Source organism: Anomaloglossus baeobatrachus, chromosome 7 (genome assembly GCF_048569485.1).
Source record: "Anomaloglossus baeobatrachus isolate aAnoBae1 chromosome 7, aAnoBae1.hap1, whole genome shotgun sequence".
Lineage (NCBI taxonomy): Eukaryota > Metazoa > Chordata > Amphibia > Anura > Aromobatidae > Anomaloglossus > Anomaloglossus baeobatrachus.
Genome location: NC_134359.1, coordinates 173,836,016 through 173,856,229, shown reverse-complemented (window position 1 = coordinate 173,856,229; position 20,214 = coordinate 173,836,016). Strand labels below are relative to the sequence as shown.

General features: G+C 43.0%; 1 protein-coding gene across 6 annotated transcripts in view; it reads right to left on the bottom strand.

Moving 5' to 3' along the window:
* The window catches only part of PGAP1 (post-GPI attachment to proteins inositol deacylase 1), a 1,652,111-nt gene that overhangs the window by 1,185,984 nt on the left and 445,913 nt on the right, over positions 1-20,214 (bottom strand). For all 6 annotated transcript variants that reach the window (XM_075317804.1, XM_075317801.1, XM_075317803.1 and 3 more), the window contains one exon: positions 11,412-11,461. In XM_075317804.1, the coding sequence (XP_075173919.1) occupies positions 11,412-11,461 (50 nt within the window). The remainder of the gene's footprint in view (positions 1-11,411; positions 11,462-20,214) is intronic.

Here is a 20,214-nt window from a genome sequence, read left to right as displayed (position 1 = left end):
CACACATATATATATATGTACATATGTCATGAACAGGCGGGGAAGTCACTCAGAAATCCGCAGCTGTTCCCTGATTTGTCACAAACACGACTACTCTCTAGCGCCTCCCTTGTCTGCAGGCCACTTTTGCTACTGCAGGACAATGCATAAGATGAGGCTGCTGAGCTAATAATGCCAAATATTGGAGGTCTCACAGCAAGGGTAAATGTATATATCACCGATTCCCGCTAATAGAATATATATATACACCTCCGTACCCTTAATGATAGCACTCCAATAATTCTATGCAATAACAATTACGCTGCCACCACCCAGACTTTCTACAGGTAGCTGGGGACCCGTTTCAGATAGCATAAGGCCCCTCGGGTTTATTGGATTCGTATATAAAGCATGAGGAAGAAACTATTAAATTTTTATATATTTAATCCGAAAATAGGCAGTGTTTAAAAAAATACACAAGCATTTACAAAAGGGAACAATACACATTACGGCATAGACAGTTACATAAAATAAAAGGTATAAAACGTGAAAATTTCTAAGCTTGTGCCATAGAAGTGGCGTCTACTTAGGGAGTGGAGGGAACTCCAAGATGGTAGAAGAACGGCCAGCATCACCCTTCATGATGCCCTCCAAGTATTCACTGACCCCCCAGAAAGGAGATAGTTCCTATTATGCCTTAGCTAACCCCCCTTTCTCTGTGACATCATTTTATGGTCTCTTGTGGGCTGTGCTCTGATGTTCACAAAGTTCCATAATTCTAGGGTTTTTCTTATCTTTGCTCCTGGGTCACTCAGGTGAAAGATATTAGCGTCATATTTTATATCTCAATTTTACAGTTACATTGATACCAAACACAACGCCTCTAGTACAATTTTACTGGCCAATACTAATTGGTCGTGATTCCGGCGATCTCCCCGTCGGGCGAGACGGTGCGCTGGGTTCCGCACGACACAGGGATTCTGGCAATATGTTTTTCATTTTTCTAGCATTAAAGCAGCACTTAAAACCTGCTTTGGAAGTTTTCCCGCCAATAGCACAAAGGATTGTCTTTCTCTGCATCTACTTTTTCTGTAGATCTACCATCCCCATGTCATAAAAACCTTAAGCTTCCAGGCCGATCAGATAATCGTCATGACGATCTGTGGCTGAGGGTGGAAACTAGAGGGGTGAAGAACCTTCAACAGTTGTACATGACAACATACATACATACAGTACAGACCAAAAGTTTGGACACACCTTCTCATTCAAAGTGTTTTCTTTACTTTCATGACTCTGAAAATTGTAGATTCACATTGAAGGCATCAAAACTATGAATTAAAAATGTGGAATGAAATACTTAAAAAAGTGTGAAACAACTGAAAATATGTCTTATATTCTAGGTTTTTCAAAGTAGCCACCTTTTGCTTTCATTACTACTTATCACACTCTTGGCATTCTCTTGATGAGATTCAAGAGGTAGTCACTGGAAATGGTCTTCCAACAGTCTTGAAGGAGTTCCCAAAGATGCTTAGCACTTGCTGGCTCTTTTGCCTTCACTCTGCGGTCCAGCTCACCCCAAACCATCTCGATTGGGTTCAGGTCTGGTGACTGTGGAGACCAGGTCATCTGGCGTAGCACCCCATTACTCTCCTTCTTAAGCGGGCTTTACACGCTACGATTTCGCTACAGCGATCTCGTTGGGGTCACGGATTTTGTGACGCACATCCGGCCGCTGTAGCGATGTCGTAGCGTGTGACTCCTAGGAGCGATTTTGGATCGTTGCAAAAACGCCCAAAATTGCTCCTCGTTGACATGGGGGTCCGCTGTCAGTTATCGCTGCTGTCGCAGGGGCGAAGTCGTTCCTCGTTCCTGCGGCAGTGCACATCACTACACGTGACGCCGCAGGAACGAGGAACATCTCCTTACCTGCCTCCGGCCACAATGCGGAAGGAAGGAGGTGGGCGGGATGTTACGTCCCGCTCATCTCCGCCCCTCCGCTTTCATTGGGCGACCGCTTAGTGACGTCGCTGTGACGCCGAACGGACCGCCCCCTTAGAAAGGAGGTGGTACGCCGGTCACAGCGACGTTGCTATGCAGGTAAGTATGTGAAATTACCAAAAAACCATACAGAAAGCCATAAAATGTAATTTTTATTAAATTAAAGATAAAAACAAGGTATAGACAAAGTGATTGAAAAAACACCAACATGAACAGCAGGGGAGAAAGTGAGTAAGACAAATATGCCAGTACAACGCTATATGTAGCACTGCTTTATATTGTCAAAAAAGGTTTAAGCAATAGTCAAGCAAATATATGTATAAGCAGGCAAGATGATGAGTAATAGAGGGTGTAAATAGAAATCAGGATTATACCATCAAATCAGATCCATAGCAAGTTGTACCAAAAAATTACCTAATGGCATCTCCTCCTGCTGGTGCTGGCGTCCGTCCCTACACGTGTTTCAGCATAAAGCCTTCATCAGGGGCTTTATGTCTATACCTTGTTTTTATCTTTAATTTAATAAAAATTACATTTTATGGCTTTCTGTATGGTTTTTTGGTAATTTCAGTTCTGTTTATACATATAGCCGGGGCCTCATGCCCATAATATGACATGCATGGAACTTTTTGATAATTGGTTATATACCCTCTATCTTTTGCAATACTAATTGGGTTATTTTGTTCCGGTGTATTTGGCACCTTTAGTCATTTTTAGGTAAGTATGTGTGACGGGGGTGCCAGATTTTGTGTGCGACGGGCAGCGATATGCCCGTTTCTCACAAACGATGGGGGTGGGTCGCATGCCAGCGATATCGGGCTGGATATCGTAGCATGTAAAGCCACCCTTAGTCAATTAGCCCTTACACAACCTGGAGGTGTGTTTGGGGTCAGTGTCCTGTTGATAAATAAATGATGGTCAAACTAAACACAAACCAGATAGAATAGCATGCCGCTGCAAGATGCTGTGGTAGGCATGCTGGTTCTGTATGCCTTAAATTTTTAATAAATCCCCAACAGTGTCACCAGCACAGCACCCCCACACCATCACACCTCCTCCTCCATGCTTCACGGTGGGAACCAGCCATGTAGAGTCCATCCATTCACCTTTTCTACAAAGACACGGTGGTTGGATCCAAAGATCTAAAATTTGGACTCATCTGACCAAAGCACAGATCTCCACTGGTCTAATGTCCATTCCTTGTGTTCTTTAGCCCAAACAAGTCTGTTTTGCTTGTTGCCTGTAACTCAAGTAAGCACCAATATTACATATTATATAAGCCCCTCCCATTCAAGGGTAGGCCTAGGGTCCCCCTGTGGTCCAGTGGGTCTACTTCAGCTCGTTACTTTACCATCTCTGGCGGCAAGCGTTACAGTTTACAGTCCATGGACTCCGCTGACTCCATTTTTTGCCTTAGTCTGAACTATACCATGAAATGGAAGTTTCCCGAGTGAAGAAAACTGTCCGTCCGGCTCCTTCCTTCCAGAGGCTTTTATTTCCAGGGATCCTGCTGCTGTTCCTGAGCCTATAAAAGTGACCTGTGTCAAAACCTCTGATCTGCAAAGAAAAAAATTCCAAGCCAAGGTTCCTGTTAAAGGAGTTCCTCTGAGACAACTCATCTGGACCTCAGTTCTGTGAGGAGTTCCTTTTAGCGAGCTGTGGTGGAGCATTACCAGACTTCCATCCAACGTCTTTTGAAGCACTGGTTGGTGCTGTGCATGGGTGGAATGCTACTATTCGAACCCTTACGTTTAGTTTCTAAGCCTGTGGAGCAATGTATGGGAGAGACACATTCAGAGGCTCATCTGAACTCCAGTACTGTGGCAAATTTTATTTAGCAAGCTGTGGTGGTGCATTACCAGACCCCCATCTGACCCCTTTGAAGAAGCTCTTGTCGGTGTCGTGTGTGTGTGTGGGTGGAATGCTGAAATCTAAACCCATATGATTTGTTTCAGTGCCTGGGGAACTACACTCTAGAAATACGCAATCAGAGATTCATGTGGACTCCAGTTCTCTGAGGAGCTTCGTTCCTGAGCCTGTGGTGCATTACCAGATTCCCATCTGACGTCTTCTGAAGCTCTTGTCAGTGTAACGCATGGATAGAATGCTCCATTCTGAACCAGGACGCTTCATATCTGAACCTATGGAACCATGAGTGGGTGATACGCATTCGGAGTAGATTCCCTTTCATTGCTCTCCCAAACCTGTATTTTCTGTTTTTTTCTAGGTCTGTCTTTGATCCATGTTCGAGTTTGTTCTGGACTGAAAATCTGGTTAGGTGCCCCGCTGGGTCCTGCTATGCCCTGAGAACTGCCTGGTTGGTGCCCTTCCTTGCTGATCTCCTGTGATTTTGTCTTGCCAGCCTATCCTGCTTTCCGCTTGCCTGACAGGTATCATTGACTTCGAGGAGAGAAGCCCTTCTTCAGGCTTAAGAAAGGGGGGTGTAAGGAGGGGTACTGTAGCGCTGGCTTACCTGCACCCCTTGCTCTCCTCCCAGCAGGGATGCGTGCTAATTCACCCCCGCGGCTGACTCTCACCATGCTGCACAGCATCCCCATTCTCCTCCATGTGGGTGTTTCCTGTTTCCTCCCCCAAAGCCTGTGAGCACATCACAGGTCCTTTGGGAGTGATCCTGGGACATATGCATGCCTCGCTGCCCTTTTCTTAAAGGACCAGCGTGTCACTATCAGGATGTGCCTCTCAGCCTATCACTGAGAGGCACTGGGTAGTTGAGGCACCCTCCCACTAGGGGAGGGGCCTAATCAATACTCGTGTTCAGTTAGTTAGTGGTTCTGTGCCCTAGCCAACTAATTGTCACGTCCCCTTTTTTGTCCTGTCCTGCCTGTACCTGGTTGCTTGTCCATCCTGTTCTACTTGTACCTGGTTCCTGTCCATTCTGCCCTGTTGGTACCTGGTTACAGTCCATCCTGCCATTTTGGTACTGGTTCCAGTTCATCCTGCCCTGTTGGCACTTGGTTCCTGCCTGTCCTGCCCTGTTGGCTCTAGTGACTGCTTGTCCATCTTGGTCGTGTCATCTGCCTCAGCTACTCTGTTGGTCACAGCCTCGTTAGCGACTCTGCCTGTTCGTCCTGGCCATGCTATTTGCCTCAGCCTCTCCGGAGGTCCCAGCATTGCTAGTGACTGTCTGTCTGTCCTGGCCGAGCCATTTGGTTCAGCTACTCCCCGGGTTCCAGCCTTACTAGTGACACTACCTGTCCATCCTGGCTGTGTCATCTGCGTCAGCCACTCCTGTGGTCCCAGTCTTGCTAGTGACTCTGCTTGTCTGCCCTGCCTGTGCAGTCTGCTTCAGCTATCCTGGTTGTCCCTGTCTACACTAGAGACTCAGCCTGTTTGTACCTGTGTCCATCTTTGCTCTGGCAGTCAGCTGCCACAGTCCCAGTCTCTGTCCTGGGAGTAGCACCTGGCATCTTACTTACAGTGGGCGCTTAGTAAAGCCTCTCTCACTAAAGGGTAGGCCCATGGTCCCCTTGTGGTCCAGTGGGTCCGCTACCATCTCAAGTGGAGAGGGTTACACCCATTCTGTTCTAATGTACTCTATCCTGAGCTCTTTCCTGGTAAATATGTCCCCCATTCTGGGATATATATATCCCCCATCCTGGTAAATATCCCCCATCCTGGAAAATATGCCCCCCATCCTGGGACACTTACTGGTAAATAAGTCCCCCATCCTGGTATATTTGTTCTGATTTTGGAATATTTGTCCACATCCTTGGCCCCTCCTGATATATATACTAGGATGGGACAAATATATGTGTCCCCATCCTTGGCCCCTCCTGGTATATTTGTCCAAATCCTGGTACGTGGCCCTTATCATGGACCAATCCAGGTGTAATATATATGTCCCCATTCTGGTAAATGGCCCTCACCATGGCCCCTGCTGGTATATTTGTCCCCATCCTGTTACATAGCTTTCATCATGGCCCCATCCTGGTATATGGCCTTTATTATGGCCCCATCCTGGTATATTTGTTCCCATCATGGTACATAGCCCTCATCATGGTCCCTCCTGGTATATTTATCCCCATCCTGGTACAGGACCCCATCCTGGTACATGGCCCACATCATGGTCCCATTATTCTCCCATCTTGACACATCACCCTCATCATGGCCCCTCCTGGTATATTTGTCCCCATCCTAGTACATGTCCCCCACCAGGTCTCCATCCTGGGGATGGCACATAATCGGTAACATCTTCATGACGTTGCGAGAGCTGAGTTATCCATCTGCACTTGTCCACCCCCAGAAATAACAGTGCCTACATGAGATCTTAAATGGGGTAGCAAATCACACAGACAGAAATCTCAGAGGCGCGCTCATACCCGGAGAAGCCACAAAACGCCCAGCATAAGCTGGGCCCATCATATCAGCCATTTAAATAGCATATTTGTAGAAAAATAGCAAGGATCCAACCACGGTTTGGGGTGAGCTGGACCGCAGAGTGAAGGCAAAAGGGCCAGCAAGTGCTAAGCATCCCTGGGAACTCCTTCAAGACTGTTGGAAGACCATTTCCGGTGACTACCTCTTGAAGCTCATCAAGAGAATGCCAAGAGTCTGCCAAGCAGTAATCAAAGCAAAAGGTGGCTACTTTGAAGAACCTAGAATATAAGACATATTTTCAGTTGTTTCACACTTTTTTGTTAAGCATTTCATTCCACGTGTGTTAATTCATAGTTTTGATGCCTTCAATGTGAATCTACAATTTTCAGAGTCATGGAAGTAAAGAAAACACTTTGAATGAGAAGGTGTGTCCAAACTTTTGGTCTGTACTGTATGTATGTATGTTGTCATGTACAACTGTTGAGGGTTCTTCACCCCCCTCGTTTCCACCCTCAGCCACAGATCGTCATGACGATTGTCTGATCGGCCTGGAAGCTTAAGGTATTTATGACATAGGGATGGTAGATCTACAGAAAAAGTAGATGCAGAGAAAGACAATCCTTTGTGCTATTGGCGGGAAAACTTCCAAAGCAGGTTTTAAGTGCTGCTTTAATGCTAGAAAAATAAAAAACATATTGCCAGAATCCCTGTGTCGTGCGGAACCCAGCGCACCATCTCGCCCGACGGGGAGATCGCCGGAATCACAACCAATTAGTATTGGCCAGTAAAATTGTACTAGAGGCGTTGTGTTTGGTATCAATGTAACTGTAAAATCGAGATATAAAATATGACGCTAATATCTTTCACCTGAGTGACCTTTTATTTTATGTAACTGTCTATGCCGTAATGTGTATTGTTCCCTTTTGTAAATGCTTGTATATTTTTTTAAACACTGCCTATTTTCGGATTAAATATATAAAAATTTAATAGTTTCTTCCTCATGCTTTATATACGAATCCAATAAACCCGAAGGGCCTTATGCTATCTCAAACGGGTCCCCAGCTACCTATAGAAAGTCTGGGTGGTGGCAGCGTAATTGTTATTTCATAGAATTATTGGAGTGCTATCATTAAGGGTACGGAGGTGTATATATGTATATATTATATATATTCCAGTAGCGGGAATCTGTGATATATACATTTACTCTTGCTGTGAGACAGTCACCAGCCCTGAACCCAATCGAGATGGTTTGGGGTGAGCTGGACTGCAGAGTGAAGGCAAAAGGGCCAGCAAGTGCTAAGCATCCCTGGGAACTCCTTCAAGACTGTTGGAAGACCATTTCCGGTGACTACCTCTTGAAGCTCATCAAGAGAATGCCAAGAGTCTGCCAAGCAGTAATCAAAGCAAAAGGTGGCTACTTTTAAGAACCTAGAATATAAGACATTTTTTCAGTTGTTTCACACTTTTTTGTTAAGTATTTCATTCCACGTGTGTTAATTCATAGTGTTGATGCCTACAATGTGAATCTACAATTTTCAGAGTCATGAAAGTAAAGAAAACACTTTGAATGAGAAGGTGTGTCCAAACTTTATAAATATAAACATATATATATATATATATATATATATATATATATATATATATATATTGGGTCCAGTGACCACCAAATGAATCTCTTTCTAGAGATCTTTAAGTTTCAAAATATGGCCACTGTGACAACCTAGCATCAGGCCACTTGTGTGGTGGGTGAAAACTGTTCTTAATTAGGCCAGACGTATGGTTCCTTTGTTTAGTATTAGAGAACCTAGTCTCATGTCACACTGACTGGAGCCCTATTGTCCGTAAATTTGGATTGCTTTTGACTACATAATTCAGAGGAAACTTATTCAGTCGAATTGACCTAGCAACCATTGAGAGAACAGCCATCTCCCACCAATCCTGTAAGACCCAATACCTTGAAATGAGAACAAAGGTGCATAAAAAGGGGCCTTGCTCCTGTCAACAGATTTATAATCTACAGGACTTCAGCCTAGGACCTACAGTTCTAGCTGGATGATCACAGAACTGCTTAACTGCTCAACACTGAGCGCTGAGCCCACAAATTTGCTTGGAGAACCCAAAGTTGGAGCAACTTGGTCACCTAGCTACATAACTTGCTTGTATAGGTCAGCTTCCTAAGCTTGCCACTATCCCCTCTCAGTGGGCGCCCACCAAAAGCGGGGTGCTGCTGGTTGGGATAATTGGCCCTGGAAGCCCCAAAGTCACGAACATTCTAATCCCTGGTGGGTCAGTGGAAGGGTGAGACTCTGCCGCTTGTACGATCTTTAGTTCTTAACTGGGAATGTACGATATGTTTTTGACTGTTGGTGAACTAATATAGTCTTACCAATGTGTGGTCCTGTCACCCGGTGTTCTCTGAGTAGTGTTCTGCCCATGGGGAAAGAGTGTGGGCTTTCAGTGGGATGAGCCCTGGTCCGTGCAGTCTTTCTGAAGACAGCCAGGCAAGCAAACAAGAGAATTCACTGATCCTCATGTTTCCATCCATCTGAGGTATCAAGGCAGTTGAGAAAAGTAAGTATTAGTACTTCCTATTTTCAACCGCATTGATAACTCAAATGTTATGACAAAGTAACATGGCGCACAAAAATTATTCAAACAAATTCTGTGCTACATATGCCAAATGGCACCTCTTGCTTTATTAGTGTGCCCACCTCTTGCTTTCTTGTGTGCCCAAATATTACGTAATCGTGACATATGGGATATTGTCATACTCAGGAGAAATTACACTGCAAATTTTAGGTTGTTTCTTTTATCAATAACTTCTGTAAGAAAAAAAGTGCTCTAAAGTAAAATTTTAATTGGCAAAACATTGAATTTTGAAGTTTTACAGCTGTGTCCAAAGGATTTTGTTAAAAAAACCTGCAGGAGAATTGTGGAACGTAGTTTCAAAATGATGTCCCTTCTGGGGGTTTCCACTGTTTTTGAACATTCAACATAGCTATCTATAACTAAATCCAGCAAAATTCAAACTACAAAATTCAAGCTTGGCCCTGCCATGTGTCCAAGCAGTAGTTTATCATCACATATGGGGTACTGGCATTGTCCGGTAGAAATTGTGTTACAAATTACTAGGTGCTTTTTATACTGTGTTAAAATTTAAATTTGAGGTTAAAAAAATATTTTTTTTAATAAATGACTGTGAAAATAAAAAAATATGTTCAACACCTGAAAGATCAAAATGCTAGCTACACTCTTACATTAATTCATTTAGGGATGTAGTTTCCAGGCTCCTCCTGTTACATGTCACCTTAGGGGCTCTGCAGTTTTATCATGGTGTCAACAAATTAATACAGCAAAACCCTACCTCAAAAAGCCAAACAGCACTCTTTTCTCTTGTGCTCAAAGAACAATTATGGCAATATATGGGATATTTCTAAAAATTACAGATTCATGTGTAAGACAAGAGACAGATTTACTACTTCTTGTGCCTGAACACCTTAGAATCCTATGGCTTCCTTTCAAAAGAGTTATAACAGGGCTTGCTAACCCACCACTTAGAGACACCTTAAAGGTTTGGTTAAAGGCCACTTTACACGCTGCGATATCGGTATAGATATCGCTAGCAAGCGTACCCGCCCCCGTCGGTTGTGCGTCACGGGCAAATCGCTGCCCGTGGCGCTCAACATTGTTAACACCCGTCACACGGACTTACCTTCCTTATGATGTCGCTGTGGCCGGCGAACCGCCTCCTTTCTAAGGGGGTGGTTCGTGCGGCGTCACGGCGACGTCACACGGCAGCCGTCCAATAGAAGTGGAGGGGCGGAGATGAGTGGGCGGAACATCCCGCCCACCTCCTTCCTTCCTCATTGCCGGTGGCCGCAGACACGGTGATATTCCTCATTCCTGCGGTGTCACACATAGCGTTGTGTGCTGCCGCAGGAACGATGAACAACCTGCGTCCTGCAACAGCAACGATATTCGGGAAAGGAACGACGCGTCAACGATCAATGAAAAGGTGAGTAATTTTGATCGTTAACGGTCTTTCCTGCGTTTCACATGCAACGACGTCGCTAACGAGGCCGGATATGCGTCACGAATTCCGTGACCCCCAACGACAGAGGCACACCAGAATAAAACACAAACTGCATCCTTAATGCGAGCTTCACTGCACCCTTATCTTTCTAGTGTAGATTAACCAAGGGATTGGCATCTGGAAAAACTGTCACATATACAGTAACATGTCTTCTAATGGAGACTATAAATGAAGACTCTAAATTAAGTAATCTATTTTCTCAACCTAAACTTCCTGCATCTGCAAAGAAATACAAACTATGACCACAATACCCATTTCGGCTCTTTACTAGCTTAGCCACATTTGCCCAAAACTGGAGTGAAAATATCAAAACTTGGGTTATTTTAAGAAAAGTTAAGGGGCATTCTAATGAACAATGTAAATTATAATAAAAAAAATAAGTTCCACAATTGGAGGTGTTAACAAATATACCCGTTCTGACATAATCCTATAAATGAGTTCCTCTTATGTACTGTATAATGGCCGTGTCTGACCATATAGGGACATCGTCTGATCATACCACAGCTCCTGGGCAGGTGAGGAAGCAAAAGAGTATACCGATAATCACCTGCAATTCCATGCTGTACTATTGCTATGAGTTAAAACATGTTTAAAAACAAGCAACAAATGTTTTACATCACACAAAGAATCAGCTGCAATTCCATGCTGTAATTAAATGTCTGTATACTCTCTTTTGCGTCCTCCCCTGTCCATGAGTTGTGGTTTGTTCAAACCATGTTCCTGAACATTCTGACAAGTCCATTACAGAGTACATAGCAGGGACACATATATAAGATTATTTCAGCACAGGGAAAAAAAATTACCGCATCCAATTGCGGAACTTACTGTTATTCCAAGATTTGATGGTTAAAATGTACTTTATTCATGGGACAACCTATTTAAGGGTGGACAACTTTGTATTAAAAAACTTTATTTTATTTATATGGCTATACAGTGTTTTTGTTTAAAAAATGCTATAGCTTATTTCTCGAAAAACAGATATGTACATGAACATAATACATACCATTTGGATGAATCTGTATCACTGCAGCCAAATATCCAACTGTGCGTATACTACAAAAAAAAAGTAACAAAAAATCAACAACCTTTACTTTATAGTCTTTAGTTGTTTGCACAAACTCATATCAGGAATAAAAGGCAACAACTAGGAATTTATACATGGTCGGATTTTCAGTTCTCTAGCAAGAAATGGTGTACTTAAGGGGTTATTTCCAACATTAAAATGTATCACCTATCCTTAGGTTGTGTGATATCTTGCAGATTGGTGGGAATTTGTCTATTGTGACCACCACCAGTGATTACTTTTAATAGTGGAACCAACCCTTGAAAGCATACCTTTCATTTCAGGTAACTTTTCCTAATATGCTGTTATCTATGTGTTCTTGAGGAATAACACAACTACTAGACATTATCTGACTTACATACTGCATTTTTCATCAGTCTTCCCCTCGCTAAGCTCTAAATCTGATTTTCCCTTTTCTCTTAGCTAATGAACAGAGATTAGCTGCTATGATGTCTTTTATGCACAGCACACACAAATTTAGATTCTGGCATTTCTTTCTCAGCACACAGACAGACATGGCAGTAGCAAAGAAGAAATTATACAGCAGTACTGAGGAAGAAATATTCAGGCAAAACATGCTTTAAATCATGACCATGATTAATGGCATGTTTTGACTGCAACGCGTAGATGTAGATGCTTATCTTATCATGGTTAATCCATGGCTTTTAATCTATATTTTTTAAAATAAAGTCATGTTTTAATTTTTATTGAGATGTGCTGGATCTTTCCGATTTTTTCATTCCATAGACTAGAACAATCCTTAACTTGAATAAAGCCACAGGTTAAAGCTGCATAGCCAGATTCAGTAAATAAAATATGGTTGAGTGTGTTATGGACATGGTTATGGACTGTTATCAGTATAAAGAATTATATGAAGATATCCAAAAACAGGACTCAAAAAGGCGTTTGAAATGTACGCAGCTACGGGACTTTCTGGTCATTAGTGAATCATGCTGGCTTAGCTTAATATAAAATGATGAAACACATATACATATATATCTCAGAATAATCTCTTTTTGCCGTTTACCCAATAGGAAACATGTAACGCATTCTTGGCTCCTAGTCAACTAATTTCTTTAAATGTATCTGAACTTCTAAAATTAAAGCATATTTCCTACGTAGATCTGTGTACATCTCGTACATCACTGGTCTGTGTGGGCGAACAGCATGCATGCAACTGACAAATGACTCGTGATTTGGAATGCAGCCAGGTTTAAAACGTGGATGCATAATTTGGATTGCATCACCCTAAATTATGCCCCCCTTATCAGATGGCGCCCAACGCCACCTAGGACGAAATATATGGACAAAAGACAGCTGTGTTGTCACCTTCATTTTCCAAACGGAACACATGGGGGGGAGATTGCACAAGTCAACAAAAAAGGGTAAGAAGATTTCTTATCTTGCCTTAATAAACCCACATGTGTTTCCGTTTGGAAGGGGGGGTGTAGACTGCCCGAGTCAAGACACCGGATGACCGATCTCTGTGAGATAAAAGTCCTAGTGCGAATCTGGTCATAATATCGCTTAACACGTCTGCATAATGTAATGTGTGATGTGTATCTTTATCTGTTCCGTGAAAAAGCAAAAGTTCTTAGCTCCACTGATTTTAGAGAAAAAGGGGAAGTAGATATAAGCTTAATTCTGGTATGAAGCGAGTTATAAACTCTTTGTAACTGTGTAATTGGCGAGTTCAGACACCTGCATATTAAGTCTTGTATCTTTATTTTATGTCAATATGTGTTGGTTCGTCTTTTCTCTGTTTGTCTGAAAATAGCAGAGTCACTCGTGGAAAGACGAAGTGCGTTGCATTACTGTACCCAGCTGTGTTATGTGAAAAAAGGAAGTTGTGCTTTGGTGAAGTTAACGGTTTATAGGGCAGCAAGTAGACTGCAGATACATCTATGTGTGACAAGTCCAATAATTGAAATAATTGATAAGGTCCGGGAGCCTGGTCTTCAATGGAGAGAAGATTTGAAAGGGGGGTTTTCACCGGTTTCTGCTAAGAATTGAGCTGATGGCAAAGAGCCCTGGCTATACTTAGTGGATGGAAATGTGTTCTTCGTGATCCTAGGAGAAGAATAGCATTAGGGAAAATCCTTAACCTTGGCCTTGATCAAGTTACGGAGTTTTGGATAGACCGTCTTTATGAGGTGATGTAGTATAAACAGACATTGGTACTTGTAATATCAATGTACTGCTGGTGTATAGTGAGGGTGAATGAAATCTCTTGCCACCCACGTGATACTGGTTTTGGCATGCAATCTGATTCTTTCCCGAAGCAAGTTTTCACACTAAACATTCACGCTAGAGTAGCGGTAGACGATTCTTTTGATTTGTTTTGTTTACTGAGATAGAATCTAGACATTTGTTTATATAATCTTGTGAATGTATGCAGTTTCTGGTGCAGAAGGAATAGGAGAACACAAGAGAAATGTTGAAATTGCAAAAAAAGAGAAGTGTTAGCTTTTGTATTTGAAGATCTGTAAAATAAGGTCGACTGAAACCAGTAAATTTAGCATGTGGAGAAAAAAAAGGAGAATTCTCCTCGGGGCGGGGGTGGGTGGGGGGAGATTAGATGAGGAGAGATTGATATCAAGGATGTGATATTGATAGAACATCAAGGGAAGTGAAAATATTGAGATGGATTGAAGAAATGTTATTCTGAATCTTTTAACTACACTACATGTATATTAGCAGACTGATGACAAAACATACTTCCACATGTTAGCCATGTACAAACAATATCATAAATACATAGACTGTCATTAATATTCATGTGGAATATAAGGACTATATAATGGACAATCGTTACAAAGTAGACAAAAAAGGAGAAAAAAATACGATCAAAAAGTCCATATAATATGCAATTAGATTTATTGTTCAAGTATTGGGGAACACAACATCACAGTGATATTAAAAACATTACAAAGTACTCAACTGGTCATCCAGATAAAAATAGTTAACTCAATATACTAGGTAGCAATTCCTTGCTGTGTCTCATACCTTAATATATACCTTAATATATCACTCCCCATATGTCAAAAGGCTCACTAGCATAATGAACCAACAATATGAAAAACGATAGCTGTCTAATCAAAATTACCATCAATATATGGGGACAGCATTGCCACTAGGTTAATATATGACCCAGAGATTCCCAGGCATGGAGGGAGGGAGTAAGAAGGGGCCTCTGGACGAAGGCGTGTGCTGAAACACGTGTAGGGCGTCCTGTGTACCTGGCTGGTCTCCATTACTAATACAGGTAAATATATCTTCTAATTGTCCACCCACATTTCACAAGTGTTTTTACCCTTTCCTTTGCTCCCCCTTCTTACTCCCTCCCTCCATGTCTGGGAATTTCTGGGTCATATATTAACCTAGTGGCAATGCTGTTCCCATATATTGATGGTAATTTTGATTAGACAGCTATCAGGTTACCCGCAGCCAGCTGGATCCTCCCCCCGTGACTGCAACTCACCTGTGACTTCATCGCTGTCACTCAGGAGACTTGCTGTCACAGGTGGAGGATCCAGCAGTGGCCGTGAGTTACCTGAGTGACGTCATCACTGATCGCGATACTCACCTCAGTTGCTGCGTGGAGGTGACAGGAGTGGCGGTGTTCTTCTGCAGCTCCTGTCACCTTCATGTAGCAGAGCTGGAAGCGACGCGGGACCTCCGTGGATTACGTCGGACATGGATGGGTTTTTTGCGTACTTAATAAAGTGGTGAACGAGGGTCTTTGTTATTGTTTATTATTTCAAATAAAGGATTTTTTTACTGTGTGTGTTTATTAACTTTAATTCAGGGCTGTGGAGTCGGTAAGCCACAGTTGCGACTCCGACTCCTGGATTTTATCAGGTTCCGACTCAGACTCCGGCTCTGACTCCGACTCCTTCATAAATGGCCAATTCATAACAACAAATTTACTGTTGTAAAATATTAACATCGTGCTTATTCAGTTTCTCACCATCATATAAGTAATCAGACCACTTAGAGCAAAAACTACATTTATTAGAATACAATTAGAATATAGCAAATAACTTTTATAAACTTTTCTAAACTGTAAGTAAATATGCAATAAACACTTTTATGCAGTTAATAAGAAGAAATCTATAAATTTGTCCTTAGAAAAAGTATTGCCTCTGTCAGATCCTCCTTCACGGATGCCCTCAAATCTGATCTAATTATTTTGAGAGCAGAGAACAACCTCTCTACACTAACTTGTGTTGGTGGCAAAGCAGTAACCACTCGGGCAACATCTCTGACAATGTCAGGATACAGAGGAATCGCTTGTTGCACTGTTATTTTTGATGAACGGTCAAATTTCTCAATTTCTTTTAGTGCACATTAAAAATTCTGCTGAAATGTACTGGCTGTGTTCCTTGATGGGGATGACTCTTCTTCTATGCGGGAACACTTTGCACGGTCCTTGTGATCCAAATATTTTTCGAAATTAAATTCTTCATCAGTTGATGATGAGGGTGAAGATGTGGCAGGACGACCAAATTCTTCTTGTTCCTCCTGACTGTTCTGCAACCCTTTCATCCTTACTGCTATTTCAAACAGACCTTCTTTTCCTTTACTTAGCTGTTGATCATCTAGAAGAATCCGATGCATTGGGTCTACATAAACAGCTGCCAAAAGAATGTTATTTTGTAATAGTAGCTCCTCTCTCCGTTTCATTGATGTAGCAATGCCACTTGCAATTAACCCTCCTCTTTGGAACAGGCGAAATATCAGGTTCTTCCACTCCTTTAAGAAAATACCTGGAGTTAAGTCCTCTGCTTGTAATTTTTTAGTCACTGTAAATGGGTGTTCTAGCAATTTTAGCGTCAGTTGAGGGTTAGCCATGTCTACAAGAAAAGCTTTCAGTTCAACCAAGCGCTGAATCATTAAGTAAGTACTGCCCCATCGTGTGGCTTGATCAATAATTGCCCCTTTTCCAGCACGTCTCTTCAAAATTGAGTCAACCTTAGGGGTTCTGGCAACAGTAGCCAATTTTCTCACCTTGCCAATCAGTGCAGCAGCATGTCCTTCTTGCAGACTGTCTCTTATAGCTAGCTGTAGCGTATGCACAACACAGTGCATGTGATGAATGAAAGAACATATTAACACAGTTTCAACAAGATCATCTAAACTATCATGTTGCTGTTCATCTGAAGCAACTTCAGTTTGCTCCTCAGTTACAATACTGTGTTCCTCTATTTCAAACATTTGTGTGTGTGGACCCAGACTGTTCTTCTACCTGCTGGTCACCATCATTACTCTCATTCATTAGCTTAATAGTACTTATCAGATTTGAAGCATTGTCAGTTACGACAGAAAGAACTTGCTCTTTTTTAAGTTCATAGTCTTGCAGAACCTTTTCCACCAAGACCTGGAGAAACTCACTGGTGTGATGAGCTTTGGTGTCTTTTACTGCCAATGTCTTGGTAACCATTTCATTTTTGTCACAAACAAATCGGACATTGATGGCAAAATAGTTCACTCTGTGACGTGTGCAGGCATCCATTTTAAGAAACAGAAAGCGTGTCTTGAGAGTTTTTTTTAAGTTCTTCCTTTTGTTTAAAAGCTTCTTCGATTACTAATTTTCTAATACTCTCTCTCTCCAGAGAAACACTAAGCTTGCGGGCCATTTCCCCATTCAGACACATAAAAGCTGGTCGTGAAAATAATGAAATAGGCACACTATCCTTTACAACAAGCTCTATGATCTGTTTTTTAAATGTATCTACTGTCATTGTCACAGTAACTTTGTCTCTGACAAAATATCTTGCAACTGATGGCTGCAAAGTTCTCTGCTCCTTTGTTTGGCTGGAAGAGCTGGGCACTGGTTCATTGGTTTGGATGCAGTCTCTCATCCACTGGTTTCAGTACTTCTGGATGAAAGCGCTGTAAATGTCTATTTAGATTAGAAGCTCTGGTAGGAGCATTTTTATCTTTGCCTGAATATGCACTCATCTTGGCTTCACAGCATTTGTTTTCGTCTGAATTATTTGTCATACACTGACAGACATAATGTTTTCTATCTTGAGTGATGGTGAAATGTTCAAATACAGCTGATTTAATGTGATGCTTCTTTGACACTCAGATTTTTAATTCTGCATTCACAATCCAAATGACAATTGTTTTTCCTAAAAACAATTGTACAAAATTATTGCCAGGTCGTACAACTGATATAGTGGTCAGTAATACTGTTATTATTCCTCGTGTACTCACAGTTAACTGATGCAAAGTTTGTTGAAAGGATAATACTTCTTACAGTCTTCCTCTTCTGAGTAGCAGGCAGCTGTGAGATGCTTGGAAGATGCACACCTAGTATGATCTAGTCTAGAGGAGGAGCTTTACTACTAAAGGTCCAGTCACACTAAGCAACTTACCAGCGATCCCAACAACGATAGGGATCGCTGGTAAGTTGCTAGGAGGTTGCTGGTGAGCTGTCACACTGCGACGCTCCAGCGATCCCACCAGCAACCTGAACCTGGCAGGGATCGCTGGAGCGTGGCTACACGAGTTGCTGGTGTGCTCACCAGCAACCAGTGTCCAGCCACACGTGCAGAGAGCAGGGAGCAGCGCACACTGAGCGCTGGCTCCCTGCTCTCCTAGTTACAGCACACATCGGGTTAATTACCCGATGTGTGCTGCAGCTAATGTGCACAGAGCAGGGAGCAGCGCACAATGCTTAGCGCTGGCTCCTTGCTCTCCTAGCTACAGCACACATCGGGTTAATTAACCCGATGTGTCCTGCAGCTACATGTGTACAGAGCAGGAGCCGGCACTGACCGTGAGAGCGGCTGAGTCTGGTATCAAAGGTAAATATCGGGTAACCAAGGACAGGGCTTCTTGGTTACCCGATGTTTACATTGGTTACCAGCCTCTGCAGAAGCCGGCTCCTGCTGCCTGCACATTTAGTTGTTGCTGTCTCGCTGTCACACACAGCGATCTGCGCTTCACAGCAGGACAGCAACAACTAAAAAATGGCCCAGGACATTCAGCAACAACCAACGACCTCACAGCAGGGGCCAGGTTGTTGCTGGATGTCACACACAGCAACATCGCTAGCAACGTCACAAAAGTTGTTCGTTAGCAGCGATGTTGCTAGCGATGTTGCTTAGTGTGACGGGGCCTTAAGAATTTGCAACACATTTTCACTTTCAGTTTCATACATTGTAAGTAGGGGGGTTGGGGCAGCATGAGGTTATCCAAGTATAAGATTAGATAAGGGTAGTGGAGAACAGTGACACACAAGAAGTAAGAAATGTCTCTATCTCCAGCAGAACTGCTTATCACTGTTGTTCATAGTTTGATAGAACATATATATTTGAGTAACATTTATAAAATTCATATGAAAGTTCAATTATGAAATATTAATACATTTTTTTTTAAAGCTGGAGTCGGAGTTGGTACATTTCTACCGACTCCAACCAAAACTAACTCCGACTCCACGACTCCGAGGCCCTGCTTTAATTTACAGGTTAATCATTGGGGCTGTCTTATAGACGCCTGCAATGATTAATCTAGGATTTAGTGGCAGCTATGGGCTGCCATTAACTCCTTATTACCCCGATTGCCAACGCACCAGGGCAAATCGGGAAGAGCCGGGTACAGTCCCACAACAGTCGCATCTAATAGAAGCGGCCATTCTGGGCGGATGTTGGCTGATATTGTTAGGCTGGGGGGCTCCCCATAACGTGGAGCTCCCCATCCTGAGAATACCAGCCTTCAGCCGTATGGCTTTATCTGGCTGGTATTAAAATTGGGGGGGACCGCACGCCGTTTTTTTTAATTATTTATTTATTTTACTGCACAGCATAGACACGCCCACCGGCTGCTGTGATTGGTTGCAGTGAGACAGCTGTCACTCAGCGTGGGGGCGTGTCTGACTGCAACCAATCATAGGTGCCGGTGGGCGGGTAAAGCAGGGAATACGAGATTGAATAATGAGCGGCCGGCTTTTTCAAAAGAGGAGAAGCCGCTGGAGCAGTGTGAACGCCGTGCAGCGCCGTGCTGGTGTTTGGGGATCGGTGAGTATGAGAGAGGAGGCAGAGGGATAGACCGACATGAACAGAGAGTGAGGGACAGAGATAGTGACCGACCGACAGACCCACCGACAGAGAGAGAATAGAGACCGAGAGGGAGAGACCGACTGACAGAGAATAGTGATTGACAGACATTGTGAGACATCACTCGTGTCCAGTGTTTTAGGAAACATGCGAGAAATGTATTTAGAAAATCAGATGTCACTAGGATGGTGTGAGTGCCGTCCCGTGACATCCGATTTTTTACACGCTCCCATGGACTTGCATTGGAGAGACTTGCAGTAGAAACTCAAAAAAATGCAGCATGCTCGCAAATGCGAGCTGAACCATTCACTAACATGTGTCCGATTCCAATGCGAGATTTTCTCGCAGTGCTCTACTGTGAGAAACTCGCATGTGAGAAGCAGTCCTAATGCACAAACAGGATGCAGACAAACCTCTCAACATGATGGACGCTTTACAGGTGCAAGGTAAATTGCACACTAGTGGTGTGCATAGGGCGCTGTTCACACTTTTATGCACATGGTGTCCAGCCAGCAACCTATTACCACGCCCTTACTATTAGATTAGGCGGGTTACTCGGACACTACTCACTGCGGCACGCAAGGGACAGTACGTGTGTATTAAGTACGCAAAAAACCCATCCATGTCCGACGTAATCCACGGAGGTCCCGCGTCGCTTCCAGCTCTGCTACATGAAG